Raw genomic sequence first — 19130 nt, 5'->3', positions numbered from 1 at the left:
AATGGCACAGGCACAACACGAATTCAGGTTTTCAGAAGAGGATGAATTGATAGGGATAAAAGCAGCAATAAATTTCTAATATCTAAAAGAAACTTAGATTTGTAATTTTTCCCCCTGCACTATTTCATATTTCTTCAGAACAAGCTAAGCTAAATAAATCACAGTAGAACTAACCAAAGCTATTTGTTACCTTAAAATAAGTTTGTCAGCTATTGCAATAGACAGTGTTTTATTGCAGATTTCAAATCACCATGAATGACACCCCATACATCATCACCCAGGAGATGATGGTCTAAATGGGACTGCTATGTCAAAACCTAAGCTGTCTCTTGTCTTTGTGCCCAGGCTGATCTAAGCTTTTAAAGTGTTCACTAGCTTAATTCAGTATATGAACAAAACCAAAGGAATTCTCCATCTGCAATGGTCTAAAACTTATTCATGCAGTTTAACACCCTAAAGGCTTAGACCATTTTGTCATATCTCATAAAATGTCCCCAGACAGTCTGGATACAGCCTTCCAAACCTACATTTGTGGGACGTTTACTGACCCCAGCAATTCCATTTATCTTTGATACTATTAACAATAACCAAATGCTGATACAATTCTCTCGCTGATACCAGACCGATTATGAGTTGATTAAGTGGAAAACTAATTTACTTTAGAAAGTGTGTGCAGCAATCTCGAAGCATGAAGCTATTCCTATTGTCCCCCATGCTCTGGGCTGTTGTTAACCACTCCAGCTCCTGCAGAGGCCCTGCTAACCACGGAACACAAACACCACGTACTGCAAACAGAGTGTTTCTGAAACTTTTCCCTCAAATTCAGGTGATACATTCCTTTGCAGCCAACCAATTTTGCCACGCTTCTTAATGCAGGGGTACAATTTACTCTCATATGAAGGAACTATTGCATGGCAAGATTAATTCTTCCAGCACAACAAGAAGAAAAGGAAAAGCCAGGAAACTCCAGGAAAAAGAAGGGAGAAGTTCTTAAAGCATAATAATTCCAGTTCCTTATTCTGTAACAACCAGGCAAAAAAGAAGTTATGTGCATCCCCAAATGTTTCTAAGTAGAAATTTCTTGATCCAAGGAGTAATATGAATAGGGAACAAAATCCCATTGAAAAACAGGCATAGAAAAAGTAACTTATTTCTTCCTGCATGTGGGGAATGGAGAAGTCTTGAGTACCCTATAGGAACAAACTAGCCTTTTTTTTTTTTTTTTTTTTGCTAAATGCAGAGAAAACCCAATGTAGAAATGGTTGCTTTCAAGTATAGTCATTTTGTGTCCTGTCTGACTCCCATAGGTGAATTTCTCATTAGAGAAAATATATAGATTTACAATCAAAAACTTATGACCTGCTAGCACATGGAGCACTTAGCACTTTTAAAAGATTTAAGTTTTAGACATTTTAGAGGAAACTGCTTCTGTTATAAACATTCCCATGTTTTGAAAACTGCAATATACCTTTTTTCCTACCATCTCAACACAAGTACAACAAGCAGAGTACTCTGAGAAGCATTTCTGCCTGGAAACACCAAGCCAAGCTGACTTCAGAAGAAAGCAGAGTAGAACCCACTAAATAGAGGCCTGCATTAGGCAGGCAGACTAACAACGCTGGCTGCCTTCCAGAGGAGCACTCTGGCTCCCCAGACCCATAGGGAGCACTGTGATTGCATGCAAGCAGGGAGCAGAGGGAGGAGCACAAAATGGGAATAAAACCAGACCAAAAAAGCACAAGGATAATAGGTTGTACAGCAGCACTTCATTTGCTTATTCTCATTTGTGCATTAATACTTTCCCCTCCTTTCTTCTGGTTGGAACTCAGCTAGCTGAAAAGTCCAGCTGCTCCGTGCAGAGATTAAACCTTGATGGTGTCTCATTAAAATGTATGCACCAATCACACCTGAGTGAGGTGCAGGAACAGTTAGAGCAGTTCCTTGTATGCAGTGCAGTGCTCCTTCAGGGCAGGCAGCTGAGTGAAAAGTTACTGGGGACTTGGGCACCCAAAAGACTCAGCTGCTAAGAGGAAAACACTGGTAAGCCACTGTCTCACTTCATTCCTGCCTCCTTGTCCTTTCCCCTTTGGCAGTGTCATTGGGAGGGCTGGCAATTCCAAGGAGTCCTCACCCAGGGAAGCTTTCTTCAGAGAAACCCAGATTCTGCTGACCAGCATATCATCTTACCCCATAGAGATATATAGGGCTCAGAAGCTGAAAGAACTACAGGGAGGAACCTGCCAGGTCTGAGTGACAGGTCATGAAAGATGAGGGAACTAACCATGGCTTGTCAACTATAGGGAAAACATTTTTAAGAACTACCTGCAATGAAAAGCAGGGGAAAAACCTTTCAAAAGAAAGTAAAAACACAGCTGACAACTGACCCGAGAGGAGGAGGCTGATAATTTCAAGACTAGAGTTGATACTGTCCTAGAAACAAAGCTGCCAAGGAGAGGAGAAACTGCGTTTTACAGCTTTGTGTGTCTGTGGTGGAGGGAAACTGAGGCAAACACGGAACAAAGGGAAGGCTTGGAGGCAGTTCCCTTTCTACAGCCTTTGCTGTGCTGCATCTCATCTCCCTGCCATAACCTACTGGCATTAACTTAAACGCTGTTTTACCCACTTGGATATGAACATATTCAAACATCATTTACTTAAAATATTGCCCTGGATGACTGGGCAGAGAATACACAGTTGTGTCACTTGCTTCTGTCTGCAAGTCAAAACACCATAAACTCCTGCCCAGTTTATATTCTCATTTCCTCTCTGTCCACTCTGATGTGTTTTGTCCCACACTCCTGAGGCCACCTGGGGATATCTGAATTAACTGTGCTAAAGCTGAATAAATTCTGCCTTGGGAAGTCAAGCCCAGTGGAAATGTCTTGCCCATCCAGCTGACTCCTAGCCAGGAGCTTTGCCAGGACCAGGAAGCTGCAGCACTGCAGCATCAGCAGTAGTTTCATACTAAGCCAAAACTGTAGCCTTCAGTAAATGTCACTCTCTTGCTGAATTGTTTCCAGACAGCAGTGAGGGGTTTGACCATTTCCACAGCATGTTGAATAACACCGCCTGAACTATTTAACAAACACCAGCAACACTTAATATATATTTCTGGCATTCTCCCAGCTGGATTCAGGGCACAACAAAGGGCCAATCCTTCTGCATGCTGGCTCAAAGGTTTACTGCAACATGTAAGTCTAGTACTTAATAACTTTCTGATATTCTTCTAGCCAAAAAATTGTTCAGTTTCTCAGAATTATCCAGTATTCAGAAAATAAATGTATGTCAGCTTCTAGAAACAAGCTACAGTTTTTAAGAACCAAGCTGGGTTATATGAATATTAATGAGATAATTGTTTCCATACTGTTTTTAAAATGAACACAGGTAAATGTAATTCTAGTTGTGCTTCCCTCTTCTCTCAACGTGGGGCTTTCTACCACTCTATTCTGGTTTATCCTCAATATGCAGCTTCTGGCCTTCTATTGCTCTTTTTACCCATTAAAAGCTCAACTGTTTTAATAGTGCTGTGGGTACCTAGGCTAAAATACAGCTGCATGTGAATTCAACTTGGTGCTAAATCAGTTTTCTGTGTTCTATAAAGAGAAACAAGTGGTTGTCAAGAGATCCTACCTTCCTTTTATCTCCTGTATGAAATCATATCTTAGTCCCCTTCCAGCTTAATAAAGCAGTAATTACAGCTAAGGTGTATAAACATTTTCGTATGATTGGGTCCTTCCCTAACTAGTTTGAAGAAAAAAAAGACAAACTAAAACCCACCACCACAAAAAAACCCTAAAAATTTAAACAAAAACCAATTAAAAAAAACCCACACCACAAAAAATCAAATAAACCAGAAAACTCCAAAGAGAGTGTAATTTCTTTACTATAGAAAAAAAATCCAGCATCGAAATATTTCCCCAACTCTTCCCTGATTAACAGCACCAGTCATGTCTAAGGTGAGGTTCTGGTGTGCCATGAGGAGTGTGGGAGCATGGAGCAGCCTGCAGGTGCATGGGTACAGAAGATTGAATAATGCACTGATTTGAAGAAGTGCAGAAGTCAGCAGCCTTATGAGAGATTTGTAGACAGTCCTCCTTTCTAAACTTCATTTTTCATTTACAAAATTTTTCATTTACAAAAGATCAGATGCCTCACACAAGCTGGCAGTTGCACACAGAAACATATGTTCCCCCAGACAGCAAATTATCATTTTTATTCCTCTTACATGCAAGCTCTCCCCAAATGCCCATTCAGTTCTATTTTCTACTTACAATGAAATGAGAGATTTCAAGCCTTTGAATGCATCAGGTGCAATGTCAGTTATTTGATTCTTGCTGATGTCTCTGCGAAAAGAAAGAAGGATTAAAAAAATGTTAGTAAATAGGAATCTAATGAAAATATTTTAGCTGTAGCTTATTGGAAGAACACACTTATATAAAAACAGAAGTAAATGATCATATTATCTCAGAGAAACAATGAACTATGTAATGGCAGAGATAGTTAAATTCCAGGAAGGATGAGAAAACATCAGCCAGTATGACAGGCCACAGCCTCAACAGAGAGCACCCTTCTTAACAAGGGCTTTGATTTTAGGGATGTTACAAAAAGAACAACAGTGACGTTGATAAAACCATCCCAAAGCCATTAATACAGGAGATGGCACTGAAACCCTCCTCAAGCACGAGGAGCAGCCCGTGACACAGCATAAAGGTGGTCTGAACATGTCGGTGCAGGCATGGAAGGCCAACTTTGTAACAGCAGCGTGGATCGTGCAGAGTGCCCAGCCCCTGATCCCAAAGCAGGGAGCTCAGCCCTGTTCCTCTGAGGTCTGGCCTTTAACGGCCTAGAAAAAGCAAGCAGCACAAAATCCACTCAGCACTGATCTGGTTCAGACACTGGAGGAAGCCTTCAAGCATCTGAGTGGGAATTGTGGAGCTCTGAAACCAGCAGCACTGGGGGACCCTCAGTCCACTTCAGACCCTGCCAGGGAGCCCAGCCAGATTCCACCCTTTTGGCTGTGCTGTGAGTGGCACTCAGTATTGCCTGCTGGATTTTTAAAGTAAAGTGTGCTCCTGGTTTGGAAAATACTCTTCAATTTGAATCATAAGCAGCCAAGAACACGACGATAAATACAGACTGTGCCACAGTAACTTTATACAAGGAGCCCAATTTACTACACTGGGCGCCCAGGTGCTCAGAGCTGGGTGCCTTGTTGTGACTGTCACTGTCATCCAGACTTTCTGTCCATCATCTCAACCAGGTGCTGAGCTGGGACACAGCCTTCAGCCACCTCCCTGCACTCCCTGATAGCTGATACCAGCTTGTGTCAGTAGTATCAAATCTCTTCACTGATAGCTGCAGCAATGAAATATTTCATGTGCATCTTCACTGATATTTCCACTGGGGCACGTGCTATGGATCCAATGAGACTCTAAATAAAACATCCCTTGAATGAGAACTTACTAATCAGAAAGTAAAGAGTTTTTCCATTCTCTACATCTTTCGAGCTACAAATTATGTTGGTTAAAATTTTAATGAGGTCCTCAAACTCTTTTCAAATCTAGCCATGTAAAGTGGGATTTTTGTTTGTTTTTTTTGGTAACTTTTCTAAGGTTTGGTTCTTTTTTAAAGCTCATAAATAATTGCTCTGAAATCTACTGATGTTTTCTGCTACAACATCCTGTCTAGCAGGACAGGATTCGTGTAAAGTTTCGGTTTTGCAGCTCAATTTACAGCAGCCAAACTTGTCACCTTGAAAATAGGAAAATTCTTTTTATTTTTATACAGGTTTTTGTGACACTTGCTTAGACTGACTGTTGCTTTTTATCTAGTAAGCAGAAGTACGAAGTGGGTCAGTCCTATCTATTTATTGAGAAATGTTAAATATTCAGGAATGTTAAATATTGAGGAATTTAAATCTGCCAGAATCAGGGAAAAGGCAAGTTTGCTGAACAATAACAAGCATCTGAGAAGGGGGATCTAGTTTTTGAGAGAAGTATTTCAGTGTTTTAGTGAACTGCTCCATCTCAGCATTTCCACCCTTCCTCTCCCCCCGTGTCTGGACGCTAACGAGTGCAGAACTGATGGTGCCTGAACGTGCAGAAACGCCACGCTGGGCCACTCTCACTTCATGCAGATGCACTACAATCAGCATTAGAAGATAATTAGACACATTATGTCCTTTCCATTAGAGCCCAAGTTCCACTGCTGTTGGATAAGGAGGTTCCATCTTCTAATTTGACTGAGAGAAAGGGATTCAATTTTGTCCTGGTATTTTTGTTCCCTTTGTTTGGCCTGCTTTGCTGAGATTGTCCTATTCTGTCTTTCATTTACATCAAGACAGGGAGAGGCTTTTCTAAGCTGCACAACTAGGACAATTTAGATGACATAAGGCTCATTTTCTTACTTTAGGGTATCTCAGAATCACTCAGGGGAAGTGTGCCTCTTCAACTGGAAATGTAATAAAATTATCAGGATTGCACTCAGGCAGGGATGATATCAGTCACCTCACACTCCCTCCCTGCACCTCTGACAGCATGATAGAAATCTCTGAAAAGGTTGTTGCACACACCTTGGAGGGTGGCTGTGCTCAGTCACCAGTTGGGGACATAAATTGGTTTTGACTTTGCACCAGGGGAGCAAGGATACCCTGCAAGTTGCTGAGTAACACATGACTGTATGGCTTAAATGTCCTCACTGTAAAAGGTTTTGAAACAAAACAGATTTATTTTTAGATGCAGCCAAATGCAAAACTATTAATAGCATTGGTTGAATACTCTCTTTGTTGACTAACATTATTAAAAACAGATTATTGATTATCTCCAACATATAAAATGGACTGTTCTCATTTGACAAGAGTACTCAGCAAAATCTGTGTCATACACAGTTTAGTTTGTAGAAGCTGCTTAAAAATGTCACAACTCCACAGAGCTACTGGGAAGCCTATGAAATCTCAATGTGTTTTCTGCTAAAATGTGGTAAAATTAGTCTGACAACATGAAATGCCACTACAAGCATCAGAGCTAGAGAGGTGCAACCACAACCTTCAAAGTTATTCCATGTACTTGGCTCTTACTCTCACTCTACAAACTTGTTAGTTAAAAGCCTCAGAAGAGCAGAGACAGAAAATGTGGGCAATTCTGACTAAGTCCAAGACAAAATAGGTTTCAGCTCCTTTACTTAACCTAATCACCAAAACAACTCTCCCATCCTGGAAGTTGTTGAAGAGATAATTCTAAACAGCAAGATGCAGCTATATGCAAGTATAACACTTGAATTAATATACATTTTTTACTATCATCTTGAACTAATAATATTAAGGCATATCAAGATTATGTTGGACAAGTGGATCTAATTTAATAATTAATCTCAGTTATCCAATTAGCTAAGGAAAGGAAACTTCATTATCTTGCAGGAAATACTCAGTAAAGAATCAAAATACAGAAAGTACAGAGTTGCAAATGAGGACTATTATCACTAACAGTCTTGCATATTTTTTCACCAGAAGGAGAAAAATACAATACAATTTACAGGGTTATGCTAATACTACTTTCTGAATGATATAAAATATTATTATAGTAGTTAATAGTAACAATAACAACAATTATATTAATGTTCTGCATTTGTACCCCCAGTAGGGCATCCATTAATTAAATTGATAATCTTCCTGCTATGGCACTGTTCTTTGAAATCAAAGTGACAGAAATGAAGAAAGGCTAACAAAACTTCAGTGATACTGAATTTATCCTTCCTCTAAAGGAAAATAACAGATGATTCTTTGGTTTGAGGATACAATCTTTTCACCAAAGTATATTTTTGCGTTAACAGGACTGGGAATCTTGAAAAGATGGTGTCGATAATCGCTTTAAACACTGAAACAAATGTCCTCAATAAAACTAGGTGTAATAGAACTGTTGCTCAATCCAGGGCCTCGCTGTCCAGCAGGAACTAAACTCTAACAAGGAGATGGGTGGATAAACAAATGGCAAAACATCAGGTTTGTTATGGGATATTCTGCAGCTGAGATACCTGTCCCAGGTTCTCCCACAAGATCCTGTCACGCTAACTAAACTTTGGCACAGATCATCTGGCACAACTTATGATTTCATTATGAGTTCAGATCTCAATGAGTATGCCAATTATACCCCAAAAAGCTGTTAGCACCACTTGCTAATGGAATTCTGCTGCGAAATTCTAACATTAATAATTTCACATAGCGAGTGCTACGTTGGATAGGGCAGCTATCTACATTAAAGAATATTTTTTGGTCAACTCCCATAAAACTACACTTTGCCCATCAATGAAAAATGAAAAGACAGTAAAACATCACAAAAATCTAAAATTAGTCATACCTTAGAAAGAACTATGTAGTGATTTTAATAATAAGGAAGTTACAATTTAGGTCACTGAAAAGGGATCCATCATTATTCACTGAAATTACCATCTTACTATCCAATACAGTACTTCTTTAAAAATACATACAGCTATATTGAAAGTGAGACAGAAGAATAGAGACCATCTAAGATTGATGATCTGACCTGTTAAATATTCAGATCCATATTTACAGCTCTTCAGCTCTAGGAACTTGCTAAGCTGGGACTGGAAAACAGCAATTTTGCCCTTAAATCAATGGAATGGTGCAAGCTCACTTCAGTTTCCCAAAGCTATCTGATAATCCAGTGTCTACTCTGAAATGAGCTGACAGTGTCTTAATTCCAGCATTGTTCACCTCAGAGAAGAACTGCAAAGGCACTTTTTCAGCAGCATTAGCACTCATCTACAAAGCCTGAATGATTTCTGGAAGTTACTGCTCCAGTGGCAACAGCAATATCTCCATACTGTGGTGAAGTAGGGGTAAGCTGCTTTACCATGATTTGTGTCATCATGGAACTGTCACATCATGGCTCACGTATCAGTCAAAATTGAATGAAAAACCTGACTGGGGGAATGCCTCGTGTTATCTGCATGACAGCACTGCTACACATCGGGATTATTATGTTTTTTAATCCAAAGAGAAAACACAAGAGGTAATAAAAGAAGAATTGTCTGGGTATCCACTGGTGATTAAGCGACAGAGAAAACAAGCTGCAGCAGGTTTCTTTGTTTTCTTGTAAACAGTCAAACCATTTCAACATCAGCACATCAAAGGCACTACAAAGAACTCCTCACTGCTCTGCAAGAACGTGACTCCTGCCATAACTGGGGTCAGCCACCCTGACGTGCTGCCAACAGATGAGAAACGGATGAGAAGAGAAACAGAACTTCAAATCTATTCTGAGGAAGCAGATTTGAAGTCTGAACAGACTAGCAACTAATTAAATCACATCGTTTATAATAGGAAGTGAAATTAAGCTTTATTAAGGATTTCATGCACTGTTAGGCATCCTGAACCAAATTCCATTGTTGCTTACACTCTGAAGAGATGATTTGTGCAATCCCCAGTGATTTCAACATAGAATTGCCAATATGTTTCTAAAATGAAGATACTGCACTCGAAGCTAGAAGATTCATGATTGCTCTTGCATGTTGGTCTTATTAAAACTTACATTCTCTTCAGCTTCTTGTACTGGGTGAAAGCTCCAGGGGGAATGATTTTGATGAGGTTTTGTTCCAAACGTCTGAAAACAAACAAAGCAATATACATGTTAACTACACAGCTATAGGACAGGAATCACGTTAAATATGACACCACATTTTATATAAATATAAAGCAATTTTACAGGGTCTGATGCAAAACATGGTTTTACTTTGAAGTCCACTAGATAGAGAAAATACTGAGAAAACAACTCAGAAAAATAAAATAATCTCTCTGATTGCTAAGCTAGAAGAAATGTCACAAGCTAAGGAAATTGCACTTTTAAGGCTCATGAAATAAATAAAAAAATAGTAGGCATATTTTAAAGTTAAGGTAGAAAATACAGACGCTTTCCTAGACTACCTGTTGTAAATAGAATGTAGCTGTTTAAATGGACAGCTAGGCTGGGCTGTGACAGCTCAGTAAACAGATTAAACACAATCAGACCAATTCAGGAGGAACAACCTGGGAACATGCTAGAAACCAAAGTGAATTCACTGCAAGGTGAATTCAGATTTTTAAGAGGTTGGGGAGCATTTTATGTTATAAGGTTAGAAAAAGAGAACTGCATCTTCCTATTCCAACTACCAAATACTTAAATTTTTCTAAAATATGGTCCAGACTACATAAAAAGTCTGCTGTTTTTATTTCTAAGATTTGGCTGGAAAGAAGTATTCTTTATGAAGTACCATAAATGCATGTATCACTAACATAAAATGTAATCAGCTTTAAGATACTACCTACAGCAACCACTGAGATTAATTTCTGTTCCTTCCCCATAGTAAAGTATTTGTCAGCAAGTTCCCTGAATTCCTGCTAGAAGGAATGACTTCTCCTCAGATGAACTTTAAATATTCATCCCCATTAGAAATGTACAAGTGGATCCTCAAACAACAAAGTCCACTGACCATGGTAGCTAAATTTCTACTGGGTTGGGACTGAGACCAAAATGTGGTTTCACCTTGCTCTTATTTATTAGTGAAATGTTGTGTATTTTTTTCCCTGAAGTGTCCTAAAAAGCAACAGTTTAAACAGTAAAAAATCTGTGGTTGAAAACGGCTTAGAATTGAAATACAAAAACATATTGGAATGATGAAATGAGGCATTCCAGTCACTTCAAGGTACTGCAGCAATGCAGATGGGAGAAAAAAAACTTTAGAACCAGGAATGACAATAAAGTGAAATGGGAGAAGAGAGAAGTAAATCAAGGTTTGCAAAGTACTAGGGAATAGTAGAGAGAAAATGTGTAAGCTCCCTATCCCTCTGGTGATCTGTGCTTTCATAAGCAAAAGAAAAAAATCCCCTTGAAAATAAGATAATTTGCTAGCTCATTTATACTCTAAGAAGCTATTTAAGTACAAATATTTTGATATTTGCACAGTCAGCTTGTACAGCCAATGTGCTCGCCCTCTTTTATATCTGTAGCCATCTATTTTTTAAAGGTTGTGATCAGATTTAATTCTATTCCTTGTTTTGTGATTTGAATTAGTGTCTGAGATTTCCCTTCCAGTTGGTCTAAATATAACAGCTTCATTTCTGGCAAGTCCACAGTGAAATGCAAATTGCTGTGAGCTCCAGCACGCCACTATTGTTGGGTGTTTGTCACCAGAATTAGCAGCACACACTCTTCCCATAAAGGCTTTTTGTCAGCTTGCCAGTCGGGTGTTTAACTCCTCCCAAGTGTTTCTGTGCAGGCACTTCTAGGAACAAAAGAGGGTCATGCCTGCCCGATTTCCTGGCCCTGGGGATGGAAACTGGGGGCTCAGCCATCCTGCACACCAGGGCAGCATGCAGTCCTTACAGGGAAACCCAAATACAGGGACGGGGGAAATGTGGAGCTCTTTACAAGCAAAATTCCCAGGCAATTTTAGTGACTCAAGGCTGAAAACACAGAGTTTTCTCCCCCCCGAGGGTGAAAAAATATCCAAAATTGGAATAGACACAAGTCCCAGGTAATAAAAAATAAAATTAAAAAAAAAAAATAAAAAAAGGGAAAAGAAATTTCTAGAAAAAGCAGAGAGGAAGACAGAAACAGGAGTTATTTGAGAGTTGCATTCTGAAGCTACCTAGTGAACTCTTCACCCTTTCCTACAAAATCTGGAGCAGATGGCCTGTACAGAAATAGATGGACACGGCTCCTGTCATCTGCTGCTGTATTTCCATCACAGCACCTGACATTTTTTTATTCCACGAAGCCCTCTGCCAGTGAAGGACTAAAGAATGCTCCTAGCACGTTCTGCTCAGTGCACTCCACCTTGCAGATGGTACCAGAGGAGCACCACGGGCCCTCACCAGGGTGTGTTGGCAGGTGGGCTCCAACTTGGGCACAAACCAGAGCACTAAGTCCAGGGCAGCATTAAATAAGCCTGTGCTTTAACAGAATGAAATACTAACCTGACTTCTGTTTGCTTTTTACATAAATGCATGTTATAGAATGGCAGACCTAGCCTGAGAAACACAATGCAGTTTCACAAGTAAAATAACAGGAAACACCTTGTTTGTATTAATACTTTACTCTTTCACCTCATTTAGCTCATACATGACATGTTGAGTACAACAGAAAATTAAAAATCTCAAGAAATTCTAGGTTCTGCCAGGAGAGGTGCTGGCAATTTCAGGGTGATGAAGGCCTAATTAGAAACCATACAATGGGAAACTGCTAGAGATGCCATCTTTGATATAAAGTGAAAAGCAGTATTCCTACCTAATATTGTCCTTTTTTTTCTCCAAAAAGTGAGAGAGTGTAAATTTTACAGGCACGTTTTATTTCGGAGAATATTACCTAGGTTACCTAGAACATGGACCTTTGGAAAACTGTGTTTTTTATGGTCTATCTCTATACTGTGGAGTGCTGTCATACACTATAAAACCATCTATGCTAGTGCAAAGCAACATCTGGGAGTTCATTTTTTTGGGGGTATTACCAGAATATACCATAAAATAACTTTACAATACATTTGAGAAATCTGTACAAGACACACAGTCCTAAAAGGCTAAATTTTGATAATTTAAACTACTACCTCCCAGTCCCATTAAAGGTTTCTTACAACTCAATAATATTTTTCTTGATTCTCCTGTGGTATTTCATACCCGGATCTATTTAAAAGACTTGCCAAGTGGAATTCACAAAACTGATAAAGTGAATTGGTCCTGTTCAAACTCCCAGTGGTTTTTGCTCCTCCTCTGCTGCCCTTGTGGCTGTGCCATGTTTCCTGCTGCCAGCTGAGTGCTGAGATGAACTGAAGCACATCTCCCCCATCCCCACACACATCAATGCTCTGTCTGCCTCTCCCAGCTTTATTTTAGAGGCTTTGACAACAACGTCAAAGGACAGGAACAATTTCCTTTTTCTTCTCTAATATATCATCAGAGATTGGAAAGTATGAGGGCCCACTGGATTCAGATCCATTTTTTCTTTTAATAACATGATGCTAGACAGGATAAAGTCCTCCTTCTTCTTACTTTTTTAAAAAATGACTTTGCAGCAATGAGAGCAAAAAGTAAACATATCAGAGAAAAAGACAGAACAAAACAAACCCGGGGAAACCATGCAGTTAAAGATGAAAAACTATCCCAGGGTAAAGAACAAGCACTCAAATTCCCATGCTAATCCATCTCAAAATTCACTGAGGTGCAAATCTTTTCATCACCTCCTCCTGTGGCGCCTGTATTGCTCACGCCCAGGATGGCAAAACACAAAAGGATAAAAAACTCTGCCTAACAGGGACTTAGCAGAGCCAGCTCACACTCAGGAGTGATGAAGCCATTAGTCTTGAAGAGTGATTCCCCCTGCAGAGTTGGGGAGACAGACATATTAATTTGGGCCTTAACTATTTCTCTTTCATTGAGGGAAAGAAAGAATTTGTTATTTGGGTCTCTAATGGAGCAGTTTGCTAGCAATTTTCCCATTTCAAACACTGTCTCAGCTGCTAATGTGCAATGTTTTGTCAAGCTTACCTACCCATAACATAGACAAATCACTACCTTGGAGAAAAAGAGAGGGAGTGAACCATCAGTACTGATAATTCTCAGCTGTCAGATGAATAGAGCCTACAAATGAGGCCCCCATGCTCTATTAACAGTGCCAGGAGCTCCTGCCTGAGCTGTGCCACCATGCCCTGAGCTGGGCATGGGCAGGCACCGAGGCCCTGCTGGGACACAGAGTGAGAGGATGAGCCACATTGTTCCCTGGTTCTGCTGGGCTGACGTGGCTCAGGCTGCCAGGACCACACAGCCCCGAGCCAAAGCCACCTCCGAGAGAGGAAAACAAACCTGTGGCACCTGGCAGGACACACACAGCCTGTGTGAAGAGTGCTGGGAAGGGCAAAAACCTTGTTTTCCTCCTGGCCTGTAAGCAGGGATTTGCAGGGAACTGTGTGAGGAAAAAAGGAGCATTCACATCCACCGTGGTGACAGAAGCCAGGGATGGGGAGAACCATTTGTATAAGGACGGAGGAAATTTTTAGGGAACACAACAATCAATCCAGGGACTGAAACAACTGCATTATAAAAATCTACTTGGACCATTATTCTACATTTATCTCATAATTTAGGCTCTCATATCTTACCATGCATTTTGGTCTCTGATGAAGAAAAGTTCCACAGGTGTCGTTTCAGTATTCGAGGTGAATAAATCATACTAAATAAATCATCATCATACATGATCTTCTTACTACAGATATGAGCTGGATCTGATCCCTGCCCTGGCACTTTTCTTGCCTCTTCATCTGAAACACAAGCTTTATTCCTAGCATGCACAGCAGGTTTGGGTAGCTGCACTGAAGTATTTACCCAGGATGGGAGGTGCCCTGGTTGGGAGAGAAGGGAGGAATCCTGCCCTGAAGTCACAGTCAGGATTGCAGCTCACCCAGCAGCAAAACGTGGAACAGCCGCAGTGCCAAAACCTGCAGTCCTGCTGCTTCAGAAAGTGCTCATGGCCTGATATCCCAGGGAACAGCTTTTTGTGTCTCTCACCTCTCAGTCCCCAGGTAGAAAACAAAGTGCTTTGGGATGGCAGGACATGGAGGATTTTAGATGTCTGTGTTTACTGCTTGTTCTAACAGTTAAAGCCTCCACCCTGTACCCCAGCCAGACTCTACCACCACTATAAAACCCCTAAACAAAGAGGGTCCTCCCAGACTTTTATACTGCTGCCTTTCATCACAGCACCTGAATGACTTCCAAATAAACTTAATAATAGGCATTATAAATGCCTCTTCTGGAGCCTGCCTTAGGAAATGGAGAGCTGAGAGCCAGTAAAGCATCCACTTGTATTAATACAAGGTCACAACTGGAGTTTCCCTTCATATTCCCTTTGCTGTTGATTTTCAGGGTCTAGCTGTCAAACTCCTGTTGTAGTTCTAGACAGAACTGCTTCCTAACAACTCACCCAAGGGCAGATCTTCAAGAGACAAAATCCTACCAACAGAGAAGTGACTTGTCAACATAAATCTACCTAGGAAGTTACACAGATAATTCTGCTCACCAAAAGACATCTTTCAGAATGAAAACAGATGTTTTGATATGTTCCCTGATATCATGGTCTTATTCTAAAAGCAGTGCTAGTGACATTGGATCTTCTGACACACTGCAGTGAATTTAATTTCAGCTGTGTAGCTGAGCAGCTGCTCAGGTATCAGCTGGTAACCACTGAATTTGTGATGGCTGCCACATTAGAAATCCATCCCCTCTGTTGTAGCATGTTAATTTTGCATTAAATATAGCACAGACAATCAGGAAACACCACAGAAATCTGCAGACTGGTATTGCACAAAACATCTTTTGACAAAACACCAACGTCTCTCTAACCACATTAACACCAGAATGAAGCATTGCTCTGCCAAACCTCAAAGCTTCTCCATCTACCACTGTGACACTCCACATTTGTGGTGGGAAATTTTGGCTCTTCTCATCACCTTTCATTGTAATGTCCCTGCCAGTCTAATTCATATATTTTCCTTTCTTTATCCCTGGATGAGGGTGCTGAGCTCCCTCCCATGACTGCAGGAATGCTGCTGGGTTGTGCCCAGATGTAAAAGTCCAGGGGAGCTCCCCTGAGCCATCACCTGTGAGGGTGTTCAAGGTTAATCAGAAGCTGTTTTGGGGGCAGAATACGAAACAATGCCTCCCTGCTCTTAGACTAGACAGGTAACTTCCCTTCTCAGCTAACTTTATTGGGTCATGTGGACTTGAGATCAGGGTTAGCAGGAAGAATTTTACCTCTTTGCAGCCTTTGGCTGTGAACACAAATGCAGGAAACAGCATCCTTAGGTTGGAGAGATTTGGGAATTTCCAGGTCCCTGCTGGTAATTCCATACCTCCTTCAAGCAGCACATGAGTTCAGAGTGTTGGTGTTTCTGAGATGCTGTGGTGTAGTGAGCAGCAGAGACACGGATCCCACAACCTGGCACCCAGGGACTATAGTAAAAAAATGGAACCCCAACGGGAAGAAATGATGATGTCTGCTCCAGATCAGAAGGCTGAAGGATAGCTTTATTAAAACTATACTATATTACATTAATATACTATTTTAAAAGATATTATACTATTCTACATACTTACTTCTTACTTACCTAACTACCTCAAACTCGTGACTCTCTGCTGAGAGCCCGAGCCACAGCTGGATCCCACTGGTCACTGACCCCAGACAACCTTCACCAGAATCCAGCCCAGCAATCCCTGCAGGTGAACAATCTCCACACCACATTCCACATGGGGAAAACAAAGGAGCAGAGAGAAAGATTGTTTTCTCTCCTTCTCTCTGTGCTTCTCCTGAGAGACAGAATTCTGTCTCTCTGTCCAGAGAATGTGAATGCCACAAGTGACTCCAGCTCAGGGATTTTGTTTCAGAAGGCTCCAAAGAGACCATCCCACATGGTGCACAGAGTTCTGGAATTCACTTCCAGCACAGCACCTGCTCTGAGCCCCACTCAGACCTCTGCTGAGCACTTTTCACTGTTATTTTTTTTTCTTTTTTTTTTTTTTAGGAGGGTTGTTTTGAGGTTGGGATTTTTTGTTCTGAAGGGAAACAGAGAGTTTCTCTAGTACCTATGTGAAAGCAATCATTCACCAATGGTTGAACCTGATAAATATAAACCTGTAGGGTTAGTTTTTAACAAGCCAGACCCAGAATATTTGCTTCACTGAGAAGCTCTGTGAGGTCCCAGAACAACTAACCCCTAAACACATCACATTGCTGTTTAATTATTGCTTGAGGAGGTCGGTCCTGACCACCCTCTATTGACTTCCAATTATTTCAAGAAACTCCCAGCCTAGATCTCTTCCCATGTTTTCTCACAATGCTGTAACTAGCTCAGGGATCTGAGGATTTCAAGCTGATTTGCATTTTATTTGTCAAGTTGTAACACAAAACTATTCTTTTAGTGAAGATGGAAGTAAGCTGACAGAAAAAACCGAAAAGTTATTTTTTAATCTCTAATCTAACTTATTGTTAGGAGCTGTGTACATTCTGTACATCTGTTTTTACTGCACATTTACAATACTGACAAGGAAAAGGCAGAACATCAGAAATTAGCAGGAACATTAAGTAGCTTTTTGGTAGTTGAAATTCTGCCACCTGTAATATTTTCTCAACAGATTCTGTTATTTGACAATAGACATTCCTCAAATCCTTTCTTATTTTCATAGTCTTTTTAAGCAAAATAAACAGAACATGTGTTAGCCAAAAGACAATTAGTATTTCATTTGGTAAAGAATCTGATTAGTGTATTTTATGTCAAAGTTGTGATTTTATGCTGTTTTATTTTCTGTAATTGCTTTTCCTCTTCATAATCAGCTTTAAGAATGTATATACTCATTATATATTGCAATCTCTTTATTTTGCTTGGCAACACAGGAGCTTTGCAGTGAAATTTGTATTAGATAAAAGATATATGCCTTTTTTGTTCTACCATTCATTTTTATTAATAATTATTAATTTGTGTTCATACTGGACTGAAGTGATATCTCTGGGAAAAAGGGACTACACACACACACACACAAACCCCAAAAAACCTAAACCAAACTAAAAACCAAAACAGTCTCAAACCTGCAAACCTTTGAAGTTTGCTCCTACACAGCTTGCCTGAATAAATTAACCTGTATATGACTTTTTTTTTCTAAAAGAAATCTCTCAATTATAAAAAGCAGTGAAGAAGGTAAAAATTGATATGGCTGAAATGAAAACTACCATGTGTATGAAATCTAGAAATTTGTCAAAACAAACCCACCTTCTTGTGCCTGCAGATAACATTAGTTACACAAATTCAGAAATAAAAGTAAAGATGTAAGAAATAAATCTGCCTTGATCTTGCAGCAGAAACTCCCTGCTGTTGCTGCTTGTTTCTAAAACTGTGAAATGCAGCTTTCTGTTTTCCTTAATTTGTTTCAGCACAGAAAACCTTTATTACAATTTTCCATACATTTATATTGTCTTCACTGACCATCAACCTAAAATATTTATTATTTATTATTTTTGTATTTTGAAGCCAACAAAAATTTTCTCCATATTTTTGGCCCAACAAAATAAACTTCTGTGGAATGCAAGACACAGTTTGCCTGGTGAGATCCAGAAAATAGTAGTCAGGTTAGACATGAGAAGCTGTCCAGAGCCAATTTCCAGCAGTGAATGAAAATCATATTATATGGTTCAACTAAAGGAGCCAACCTGATTCCCCAGCCAGAGAACTTGCCACCAGAGGCAATTATGGAGCATTTACTGCAATGTTCAAAACTATTGTGCTGGCTTCAGCTGCAGTATTTACTGGAAGCCTGGGAAAATTATTATAATTTTCTTTCAGGAGGAAGAACAATATTAAATGAAAAACTGTCATTCCTTTATCCACGAAGCTTACAGTTTCTACACATTTATATTCTTGATAAGAGAAAAACCTCTTGCCTTTATGAAACTAAGAACTTCAAAGCCAATTATTAATAAACATGAAAATGCTGTCATGTAATTAATTTATAATTTATATAACAAAAAAGTATTCTTATTATAATGCACAGTTAACGGTGCTCAATCTTTCTATAATAGCTTTTCTGACTTATTTTAGTTGGAGGAAAATTAATTTTGAATATACCAGTAACTTAAACACCTAGAAATTGTTCATTACCCTCTTCAAATCACAAAAGCTTCCTAAAGATTCCCAGCTGAAGCCCTAGCTGGCCTGAAATGCACATTCCTGCAGGTACTGAAGAACAGAGAAGGCAATTTCTTCCTGAGACAATTCCTGAAACAACAAACACAGCAAACTTGTCTGCCTACAGGGCTGCAACACTGCCCAGCACAGTGGTACCCTCATGGCATTAAATTTGTCAGGAAACCATTCATTAAAGGTAGAACAAGTAGAACATTACATTACAAAGTGATCATCTTGCAGAAAATTAGGTTTGTGTTCATTTTGCCAGAACCAGGAGAAAACCAATGTTACGTTTTTCCTGTGCTTGAATTCTAGAATTTTTCCTAACAGTAGAAATTCTGCACCAAAATCATGTACTACTTATACCTACAAAAACATCAGCCACCAATTCAGCTATCAAAAGTGAAAATGCTAAA

At 39.8% G+C, this 19130-nt stretch overlaps 1 protein-coding gene across 2 annotated transcripts in view; it reads right to left on the bottom strand.

Annotated features, from left to right (window-relative positions):
• SLIT3 (slit guidance ligand 3) overlaps positions 1-19130 on the bottom strand; it is a 471188-nt gene that overhangs the window by 145451 nt on the left and 306607 nt on the right. For both annotated transcript variants that reach the window (XM_053991145.1, XM_053991146.1), the window contains exons 10-11: positions 9546-9617; positions 4272-4343 (exon numbers count right to left, since the gene is read on the bottom strand). In XM_053991145.1, coding sequence (XP_053847120.1) covers positions 4272-4343; positions 9546-9617 — 144 coding nt within the window. The remainder of the gene's footprint in view (positions 1-4271; positions 4344-9545; positions 9618-19130) is intronic.

This window comes from Vidua macroura, chromosome 15, assembly GCF_024509145.1.
Source record: "Vidua macroura isolate BioBank_ID:100142 chromosome 15, ASM2450914v1, whole genome shotgun sequence".
NCBI lineage: Eukaryota > Metazoa > Chordata > Aves > Passeriformes > Viduidae > Vidua > Vidua macroura.
The sequence above is the reverse complement of the archived record's forward strand: the minus strand, read 5'-3'. Positions and strand labels throughout refer to the sequence as shown.